This window comes from Chrysemys picta, chromosome 7 (assembly GCF_011386835.1).
Source record: "Chrysemys picta bellii isolate R12L10 chromosome 7, ASM1138683v2, whole genome shotgun sequence".
Taxonomy (NCBI): domain Eukaryota; kingdom Metazoa; phylum Chordata; order Testudines; family Emydidae; genus Chrysemys; species Chrysemys picta.
This window is the reverse complement of record NC_088797.1, coordinates 5,204,888-5,216,237: the sequence shown is the minus strand read 5'-3', so window position 1 is coordinate 5,216,237 and position 11,350 is coordinate 5,204,888. Positions and strand designations below refer to the sequence as shown.

General features: G+C 44.2%; 1 protein-coding gene across 1 annotated transcript in view; it reads right to left on the bottom strand.

The window, feature by feature from the left end:
• Window positions 1-1,538: 1,538 nt before the first annotated feature.
• Window positions 1,539-11,350, bottom strand: part of C7H3orf49 (chromosome 7 C3orf49 homolog) — a 58,473-nt gene continuing 48,661 nt past the window's right edge. The window contains 6 exon segments of the mRNA XM_065552760.1: window positions 1,539-1,876; window positions 2,977-3,090; window positions 3,757-3,861; window positions 5,861-5,991; window positions 8,420-8,490; window positions 8,751-8,963. Of these exon segments, the coding sequence (XP_065408832.1) occupies window positions 1,571-1,876; window positions 2,977-3,090; window positions 3,757-3,861; window positions 5,861-5,991; window positions 8,420-8,490; window positions 8,751-8,963 (940 nt within the window). The 3' untranslated portion in view covers window positions 1,539-1,570.

The window sequence follows — 11,350 nt, the reverse complement described above, 5'->3', positions numbered from 1 at the left end:
CGAGCCTGTCCTCTGGGGAAGCTGCCGCTGCTGCTGTAAAGGTGCTTCCTAGCATCCTTGCCTGCAGCGGGCTGTGCCTGTGTGGGGTAAGCCAGAGGCACTTCCCCACCACACTACAGTACTGTACAGTATACAGTATAATGCCTTTGGTCTGCCCCCAAAAAATTTCCTCGGAACCTTACCCCCCGCATTTACATTAAATCTTATGGGACAATTGGATTCGTTTAACGTTGTTTCACTTAACGTTGCATTTTTCAGGAACAGAACTACAGCGGTCATTGAGGAATTACTGTATTGTAGTATCAGAGGGGTAGCCGTGTTAGTCTGAATCTGTAAAAAGCAACAGAGGGTCCTGTGGCACCTTTAAGACTAACAGAAGTATTGGGAGCATAAGCTTTCGTGGGTAAGAACGTCACTTCTAGGAACCAGGTATCCAGGCCCCATGGTGCTATGCTCCCACAACATAGACACAACCAACACCCACAGTGCTTATGGGCTAAGTAACATACTTAATATAATTTGATTACCACAGTTAAGGATGAAGAGGATCTAATACAATTTGCATTCAGAGTCTGTCCTGCTTTAACTATATCAACAGTAATTGAAAGTTAAAAAAAAAAATCTATAATATACATGACCTCAGTTAATTAGTTGCAATATAATATAAAATCCAATATATTAGCGGACATGGAAATCAGTCAGTTACAGGTGTTTCCATTCATTCTCTCCTTGCAGAAATTAAATTTATTAATGACTATTCTAGGAGAACCTTATCAAATGTGGCATTAATGAATCTGACACTTCCTCCTGGGTTAGTACAGAGCTAATATCCCAGTATAGCATTTGAGGGCATTATCGCTTCTTGGCTCTCTGTGAACTGAGGGGTGAAAACATTTTCTACAGGCTGTCTTGATCTTGTGTGATCGTTGAAGGGGTCATGGCACTTTTTGCAAGAGTAAAAGTGTTAATAGTGGTGTCGTGGCCAAATTCCAACTTTTGTAACGACATTCTGCTCATTTAGTTTTCTTCTGTAGCTTGTAAGATAAAATATTCTATTCCTGTCCAAAACCATTACATAATATTAATTACCATGTAACATTCTGTATCCAGCTGCTTTTTAGAAGTTGCTAATGTAAAACATACACAGTAGAACTTTAACTTGAAATATTGACTGGGTTACCTATTGTTAGTTACTGAATTTTGCAAATTAAAGAACAAAACCAAGTCAGATTTAATTGTTTTTAAAGAGACACTAACTTAAAGAATAATTTGTTCTGACTAGTATAGTTCAGTTATTGTTTCCTAATAGTATATGAATTAGTAAGTATTCTGTAGCGTATTGTGTAAGAGCAACAACGCTTAGTAATAAACTTCACTGCAGTACAGTCATTGCTAAGAAGTCAGTGGAAGAGCCCTGTCTTCAATACACAAATTATGGAGATTGAAAATTGGCAAGGCTCATCCGTTGTTTGTAAAGCAAGTTGGCATCTTTTGTAGACTAAAGGCCCTATCTATAAATATAGATCATTCTCACTACGCTAGTATGTTGAATTTTAAATGCTTTTACTATTTAAAAAGGGTCTAAGCAACAGCATGTGCATGGGAAATGCATATGTTTTAGTTTATATGTCTTCATGGTTCTTTTAGAAGCCAATTGAAAATGCTTAGATGATTGAAGTATCTCCTCTCCCAGAAACTCTCACTGCTGGAATTCTGCATGTTTCTGGGTCAGTAAATCTATGGACTTTTCAGTTACTTTTTCTAAGCGATCATCCACCTGGTGTGGAACACAAATTAAAATGAAACAATCTAGTGTACAGATTGAACCGCAAATTCCTGGATGCTGGACAGAAGATAAGTGGTTTGAGTATAGATGTAAGTAAAGTTACATTTTCTAATTCAATTTATGGTGATGCAATGTTGAAATAGTTACCTTCCAAGAAAATCAAGAGTCCCTATTTAAGTCATCTACAAAAGATTGGTGGGGATAAGGAGCCACCATGTTATAACTAGATTTAGTTAGGGAGAGTTAGTGTCACAGTTAAGATAACCAACTGATTTCTACATTTACTACCGTTTCAAATAGTACTACGTTAAAGTAAACTAGGCAACTTTTAGTGTGTGACAGCAGCGTCCACACAGGCCAGTTAGTACACAACACATTAGTGTGCACTAGAATTTACACCACTCCAGTGCAAACTACCACATCATGTAGACAAACCCTAAATCTACTTCCGTAGCATCAGTTTTTTAGCAACACATTTCAGTTCCAGTCTGCCATGACTATCCTGAGAATATGTAGTTGAAACCCCCCCTTATTCTTCTGATTGAATTCCTCCTTCTGTGAACTGTTGAAGCACAGATGAGATACTCTCTGCCCTTGTTCTGGAAACTTATCCATTGTGATGTTGCTTACCTGAGTGGCTTCCACATGTACAAATATAAAATGCACTTGGGATCCCAGCTACACACTATACTACATTTTTTAAAATGGAGATTATTCCTACCATTCTAGCCTGCTTTTTGTGCTTCTCTCTCTGAGGTGGTAGACTGTGTGTTGCCATGATACTACGTCCTAGTCCCACCGTCACATGGACATTGAATACCAAACAGAGGAGACAACACCACAATAATTTTTAGAAGGGATAAAACTGATATTTCCTACACTGGGGGGTTTGTTTTTAAATAAAAAAAGTTATTGTATTCTACTGCAAACTGCCTGGGGCGCAATTTGAATATTAGGCATAGCTAGGGAACAGGGGCAGAATTTTTAACTTAGAAAAACAAGCATGTGATGTAACTTCATGCACTGACAGAATAAGCGGTCATGGTGACACCAGTGCCAAGTGATACTATCACTGCCCCTTCGTGAATCTATGGTAACTTGAAGCTACAGCTAAGAAAATTGCAAAAACACAGGTTTAAGATACGTGGCATTGCACTAGAGAGATTACTAATTATTTTTATTACAGATACCTGCATTTGAAGCTTTCCAGCTGTCACACCTGAATGATACGGCAGCGTCCGCTCATTCTTTTTCTTCTTTTTGAGGCCTAGAAAGTTTCCCCTCTTTTTTGACAAACAAGGAACCTGAAAACAAAAAATGTATTCAGACAAGGCGAGCTAGTGTGGCTTTGGGAGGTCTAAAAGAATTATTTTTGTTTTATGGTATCTGTAAGTTGTATTTCTTATAAAATGGGAGATACCCAATATGTAAAAAGCATTAGACACTGAATATGCAGCATAGAGAAAAAGCAAGTCACCAATAGAAAAATATGTTCTCATTCCTCCCTCATCTTCCTATTTTCAAGCATTTGTTCTTGGTTTACCTTGACCTGCCACTGCTGAAACTCTTATTCATAATTTAGGGATAAATTGTGCTACAACCTTGAAGCAGCTGGCACAAGGAGATGGGATACTAGCAGTGTTCTGCTGCTTTACCTCCATGGCACCTTGCATGTATGGTGGGATATCTCAAACCAGCCTACCGCAAAGCACTTCTGGGTGGTGTTTACTACTCCTCTCCAATGAAGTAATTGAGACATATGTTCAGTTACTGTTCATAACGTGGCACGTACAGATGATGTTGCCTGGGGGCTAAACATACCCTTTATCCTCCAACTAAGACCTTGAAGTCTATGGTCTATGCAGGTAGGTACATTAATTGGGCTGCCACGGTAGTGTGCTATGAGAGCATCCCACTTGACTATTCGAGCAGGAGTTAAAAGCTCCTTACATCATTTCCCATCTACTCACTTCGTTTGGCAGTCTTAGATGGTAGTAACTGTCCTTTTTGGAGAAGAGAGAGGAAGTTAGTTGAGATGGGCTGGATCTGGTGCTGTCAAAGTCCAATCCTGTTTTCTAGAAAATAAAAACCAGACAAACACTCAAAAGGGGAAAGAAAAGAAGAGCAAAGATAGAAAATGGAACTTGGGTCTCTGGTGTTGGCGCTCACTTTGCCCCTCACTGTTGGAAAAACACCAGCACAGCACAGGCTCTTACCAGCCACTCTGAGACCTGGCAGACTGGTACCAGCGATGGGCTGTTTAAGGCATTGCTTTTAGCTGCTTCCTTCTGGTCACAGGCTTACAGCAGTGTTGCAAAATATGCAGTCTTAGGTGACTAAGCCAGAATCTTATTAAACAGAAGGCAAAAGGAGAGAGATTGGAAAGAAATGAAGTAAGGTGGGGAAGGAAAAAGGATACACCGAAGCAGGCCGGGAAAGAGATGAAGTCTCATATTTCAGGTGGTGTTTCATGCTGGTGGAGATCTGGGTCTCTCTCTCTGGTCCAGTGTGGTCAGGGCATCTCTCAGGATTAGGACAAGGAAGTTCCAGGACCCCAGGAGACGATGGGGGTGGCAGACATGAGGGTGAAGCTTGTTCCTTCCCCTTCTTTTGTCGTTCAGTCAGGCAGTATTGCGGGAGCCAGCTTTTCCCCACCCTCTCTTTCTGAGGACCCCAAAAGGGGGGTGATGGAATAGCCCATCTCGGCCGTATTTTGGCCCAGTTTCCAACACACCCATTTTGGTGAGCTGATTTCTGATTCCACACTTTTCTCATTTACCAAGCCTGGTTTTAAATACAGTCCTCAAGTTGCATCAGTAGGCTTTTTTCTTTGGGCTAATTCAATCTCTCTCGCATTTGCTTATTTTCCCCACCACTGTTTGTTGTTCTCAGTTATTGTGACATTTTATGAACTTTCACTCACTTCTTACAGTTGAGCTCACAATTAGGGTAAGCTTGTCGGCCCAATTATCGCAACAGGCCCCTAGTCTATTCTTCTCCCAGGGCCCTCGCTACTCTCTCGCTCACACAATCTCCCCTTTTGGAGCTATTCCACTTTGTATAAGTAAATATTCATCTGGCCACAGAGAGTTTACATGGAATTTTTGTTTTCTGGCCAGCCCTAATAAATGGCAACCCAGGGAAGATCAAGGCTATGCAAGTGTGGGCCTACCATTAGGGGTAACCAGCAGGTGGTGCTGGTCTCCGCTCATTCCCCACAGCGAGAGCTTGTCGTGAAAGCAGTTTTTCCTGGAACATTTCACACCTCTCTCTGTAGGTTTCCCAAAGGAACCATGTTTAAATTTATTTATTTGTAAGCATTTTTGTCAAAAGTGTTTCATTTCTGAAGTTTTTCCATGTTTGATTTTTCCATTCCCGCCCACCTCCACGGTCATTTTTCCATTGAAGAAAAAAATGGAAGATTTTGAAGGTGTTTTTTGTGAAAAATTTGGATTTTGAAGAGAGCCTTTTCTGACAAAGTTATTTGGCTCCGTTCGTGACCTGCTCCAGCCCAGCCAGGGGCATTCAGAATCCCTGCTCCCCTGCCTCTAGTCCAGGGGGTCTCAAGCTGGGGGTCGTGAGCCCTCAGGGGTTGGCGAGGTTATTACGTGGCGGGTTGCGAGCTGTCAGCCTCCACCCCAAACCTTGCTTCGCCTCCAGCATTTATAATAGTGCTAAATGTACAGTGTTTTTAATGTATAAGGAGGGGTGGAGGAGGTTTCCCTCAGAGGCTTGCTGTGTGAAAGGGGTCACCAATGCAAAAGTTTGAGAACCACTGCCTCTGTGAGGCTGCTCTCTGCCTCCCACCCCTGCTGGCTGACTACTTGCTGCCAGAACTCCCCTTGCTGGTCAAGACATGAAGAAGGATCTCATGGATGACTGAGCGGCACAGACACGGTCTTCCCAGGTGGGAGCTGGGAAGGAGAGTCTACAGGGGCAGGGAATTGAATGAGGAAAATATTCTGGGTCTGAGCCTCCAATCAGGCAAATCTCCCATTGACTCCAGTGGGGCCTGCACACACAATTTAATAAAAGACATTTATTTTAGTTGTCTGACCATCGTCAAAATTCTACCGTTTGGAGTTCAGCTGTCAGAGATGTCACCGACAAGTGTCTCCTGGTTTGCCTTGCTCTCACAACCGTGTTTTCCCCAGTTAACCTCTCTGCTTGTTCCTCCAGGACGTTCACATCCAGCTGGATGGTTGCTTTGAAAGAAAAGGAGATGGAGAGAGTTTAGAAACATCACAGTGCCATTTCTGAGCTAGAGATGGGCAGCTCAGCCGACATAAAATAATTTGTGTTCTTTATATTCTCCTCTTCCCTCATCTCAGTTCTTCCCGTGCTGTGACACACACACTGAACACTTGGAGGCTGGCAGTACTAATGCTGGATGGGCTCAGTGAAACCTTTCATTACTTACTAATCCCTTCCAGGGACAGCTCTGGTGACCGACCTGCTCCTCTTTATCTCCTGTTCTAGTTCCAGTAGCCAAACTCGCTCACGTCCCAGTGTTAACATCAGGAGCTTCTTGATAGAAACTGACTTTGTGTGTTATTTTCAAAAGGTGTGTCACATATGTTCTTCTTTGAGTGATTGCTCATGTGTATTCCATAGTAGGTGTGCATGCTTGCCACGTGCACCGGTACCAGAAGTTTTTCCCCTAGCAGTACCCATAGGGGGGAGCGCCCCCCACAACCCTGGAGTGGCGCCTGCCTGGCGCGGTATAAAGGGAGCTGCGTGCTTCCCCCACCCTCAGTTCCTTCTTGCCAGACAGCTCCGGCAGCGGGGAAGGAGGGTGGGATGTGGAATAGACATGAGCAACACATCTCGAAGAACATCAGTTACGGAAAAGGTAATTCTCTTTTCTTCTTCCAGTGATTGCTCATGTGTATTCCACAATAGGTGATTCCAAGCTATATCTGCTGGAGGTGGATAGGAGTACACAGACTCTCAGGACGGAGCACAGCCCTGCCGAACCCAGCACCCTTCCTGGTCTGGGAGACGATCACATAATGCGAGGTGAAAGTGTGAACTACAGACCATGTAGCAGCCCTACAAATGTCCTGGATGGCGACATGGGCCAAAAAGGCGGCCATGAGGCCTGCACCCTAGTTGAGTGTGCCCTCACAATTGACGGCAGGGGGATTCCCGCCAGGTCATAACAGGTACGGCTACACAATGTGATCCCGTTGGAGAGTCGCTGAGTGGAGATCAGCTGACCCTTCATGCATTCGGCCGAGGCGATGAACAGCTGCGAGGATTTTCTGAATGGTTTTGTCCGCTCCAGGTAGAAAGCCAGAGCCCGTCGCACATCCAGTGTGTGGAGGCGGCGCTCCTCACTGGACGCTTGGGGCAGAGGACCAGCAGGAAAATGTCCTGTGGTAGCCGGAGACCACCTTCGGGAGGAAGGAAGCCATGTGGTAGCCGGAGACCACCTTCGGGAGGAAGGAAGGGTGTGGGTGGAGCTGGACCTTATCCTTCTGGAACACCATGTACGGGGGTTCAGAGGTCAGGGCCCTGAGTTACGAGAACCGTCTAGCTGACGTGATCGCCACCAGGAAGGCTACCTTCCATGAGAGGTGCAACCAGGAGCATGTAGCTAGCAGCTCAAACGGGGGGCCCGTGAGGCGGGCCAGCACCAGGTTCAGGTCCCACTGTGAGACTGGGGGCCTGACGTATGGGAGGAGACAATCCAATCCCTTAAGGAATCGGCCAGTCATAGCATGGGAGAACACCGTGTGGCCCTGCACCGGCGGGTGGAAGGCCGATATGGCTACCAAGTGCACCTTGACCGACGAAGGCGCCAGGCCCTGGGCCCTAAGGTGAAGGAGGTAGTCCAAAATGAGCTGGATCGGGGCAGCCAAGGGGGAAACGCCCCGCTCATCTGCCCATCAGGAGAACCGAGACCACTTTGCCACTTTGTGCATGGAGGGTCGCCTACCACAACAACCTGTAGTGTACCTCATCCAGTGCCCTACATGCCCCAACAACTATGGGGGCGATACCCGATAAGCATTACCCTCTTGAATGAACTCACACAGAAAAGTGATAAAAGACAAAAAAACACACACACCACCCATGGGCAAACACTTTCCACAAAGCGAGCACTCCATCTCTGACCTCTCAGTCCTCATCCTCAAAGGAAACCTTGACAACACCACCTCCCAAAGGCAAGCTTATTTTACAGAATCACCTCTAGAAATGAAGGTTGAATTGTAGACCAGTGCTGCTGATTTCTTGGAATGAAAGTGTGCTATTAGTCAGCAACTACACTTTATTCAATGAAGTTGCCATGCAGTATCAAACAGCATATCTAACGGAAGCCTGCAAGATCTTGCACCAGTTCTGGAGTGTACATAAGAAGAACCGTTGGTCTGACCTAGTATGGTCAGTCTAGCCCAGTATCATGTCGTTCAGCAGTGGCTAGTGGCAGATGCTTCAGAGGGAGTGAACAGAACAGGGTGATCATCTAGTGTCCCAATCCCTGTCATCCATTCCCAGCAGCTGGCATTCAGAGGCTTAGGGACATCCAGAGCACGGGGTAGCCCCCTCTGAAAACCCTGATCGAATGTATGCACATGTAAACCTCAAACTCAGAACTTCTACTATATTTTAGTACAGTTGTTAACAAACCTGAAGATTTCTGGGGCTTCTTAAAGGTCAGTATTTGTTTCAGAGCCATGTTAGCTCTCATGAACCTAGTCCTGTATTTCATGGACACACTCAGAAGACCTGGTTCTGCTACGGAGAAGAAAATCCATCACTGAGGTTAATGAGAGGGTGGAACTGAGGCACAGAGAATCAGGACTGATCCCTCATTCAATGTTAAATTACCATTCTGAGAAAGTTTCCATGTTTTCATTTTTGGAAATCCTCTGGGAGATGTCAACGCCTTAATTATTTTTGGAAGATGTGCTCCATGTGCTCCAGAAAAGCCACCTGCTCTGTAGCTAGTTAGATTTACAAGGCCGTCATCATGTAGTTTGAGTTTTTTAATATGTTCTTCGATAGAACGGAAGCATTTTTCCCCATTGTTGTCCTCATATGCGTCATAAAACCTTTTTTCTCATTTTCACAGATTTCAAGACAACCTGAGTCACTTCCACTGGAGGAGTCGTCATCTTTGGGTATCAGGAGATTTTATTTCAGTCAGTTAGTAGACACAGCTCTGTGCCACCTGAGACAAAGAAAAATGACTAGTAATTACATGCAGTAAATATAGAATTCAAATACCTTGCGTCTGACACAAAGGGTTTTTTTAAAGTCCTATGTCTAACATTGGGCCTAACCCTTACAAGAGCTGAGCATCTACAAAACCCATTAATGGGTGACTCGCTGGCCCTCATGAAATTACCGGGACAGCCACTAAACTTCAATGGGCTTTTGTCCATTTTTTCCTGTTATGGCCTATTGAAAATGTAATGACCATAAAGAAGTTTCAAATTACTAAAAGGTGGGAAGAAAATAAATGTTCACCTCTGACATCCCCACAAATGCCAATATCCCAGAAACCCAGCACGTTGTATTTCAATCCCGCACCATTTTTTTCTTCTGTGAAGTATGGTGAACACAGAAAAGGAGTTTTAAAGTGAAGCGATGTTTTGAAAGTTGGTCGGAAGTTCACTTCTGAAAAGTTTTCTAACATTTTTCACAGAGAATCTCTCCGGGCTAGCAAAATGCCGACATTTCTCTTTTGTTTGGTTGATCTGCTGCCAAGGAGAATAGTACTTTGGGTGTGGGAGGTGGGGAAGCACTTAAGCATGTTCTTAAGCAGTAACTTCAATGGAATTTAAATGCTTTGCTGAATCAGAGCTGTACTGGGGAAGTTAAACTATATATGAAGCGGTTTGTAAAAACCCTGCACTAAGGAAAGCAGGAACCGGGCTCACTAGGAACTAGCAGAACGTTGAGCAAGAGGTAAGTACTTGCCCACACCATGTAGTCAGGAAGCAAGAACTAGGAAACGACTAAAAAAAAGATGAATAAGGCCATGTCTACAGGAGGACACTCAGGAAATCCGAATTAACTGCACTAAACCCCTGTGTGAGCACTTCTAGATAGAATTAAAGTTGCCTTCATTTGGTTTTAACTGAATTAAGGCCACTTCAATTCTGAATAACTATCCACACAGGGATTTAATGCAGTTCACTGATCCACTTTAAATTCACACCTTTAGTTAATTCAGATTAATTTTACTGGAGAGTCCTTAAGGCCCTTGTCTACATGGGAAAGTTATACTGGAATAAAAGGGGCTTATATCTGTATAAGAGTGGCTTTTTGGCTGGTTCAGTTTATGCCATTTGGCAAGGCGTTTGAGCTAAACCAAAAAAATTCACTCTTCTACCGGACTAAGAATGTCCAAATGGGGTTTACACTGGTATATAGCAGTTTAAATTCACACCTTAACTTAGACCTTGTCTAGAAAGGAAAGCTCTTTTTGGGGCGTATAAACTGTTTGTTTCCTTTCCTACTGACTCAACCTTAAGCAATGTGTTTCTTGCTGGGTTTGAACCAGGCTGAAGCAAACGCTTGATCTGGCTGCACATTCAGAAGTATTTCCTCCAGGCTCTACACAGAGGTACATTCATCTCACCATGGCAGAATGCAGTATCGTGTTGCTTTTCCCCCCCCTCCCTTTTCATTACCCGACAGCCTGGGCCACAATACTCTTAGGCTGCGTCTACACTACCCGCCGGATCAGTGGGTAGCTATCGATCTATCAGGGATCAATTTATCGCATCTCATCTAGACACGATAAATCAATCCCCGAATCGACGCCCGTACTCCACCTTGGCAGGAGGAGTAAGCAGAGTCGACTTGCCATCGTGAGGACGGCCAGGTAAGACGAACTATGATACTTTGACTTAGCGTAGCTGAAGTTGCGTATCTTAGATCAATCCCCGTCCCCAGTGTAGACAAGCCCTTAGTCATTGTGATGTTTGTTTACATTTCCAAAAAAAAAAAAAAAATGCTAGGGGCAGAATGAAGATTGGGGAGTTGGTGCTAGTCAGATGGGAGGGGAAAGGTTTAAATGCAGTGGGAACTGGCTAGGTCTTTTAACTGTTTACCAGGCATTTTAATGTTTAGGGGGGATTAGAAGATGGATAATTTTTGTTTAAAAAAAAAGTAATGTTGGGAGTTAGCTGAACTCCACTGAAGCACACGGTCAGCATGAACTCTTTTGTAGCCAAGTTGCTTCTCTGTGAATTTAGAATAGTCCTGGTATTCGCTTAAACCTCACCTCTGCCACTGTGGCTGCAAATATCTTAGTAGTGGTCTGGCAGGTGGCGTGCACCGAGATCTCAGCTTCTGATGCTGGCCAGGATTGTCTCATTGTCTTCCCCCCCACCCACCCCATCTGTCTGTTGTAGCCGATGGTTGTCTCCTGTCTTCTCCTTAGTTTGTAAGCTCTCTGTGGAAGGGACCATCTTTTTATTCCACGTCTGTACAGGGCCTAGACCCATGGGGTTCCCATCCATGCCCAAGTTTAAGTGTTACCACAATACAAATAAAAAAGTAAACATGCCACAAAAAAACTCTGTATTGACTGTAATAGGACAGGAA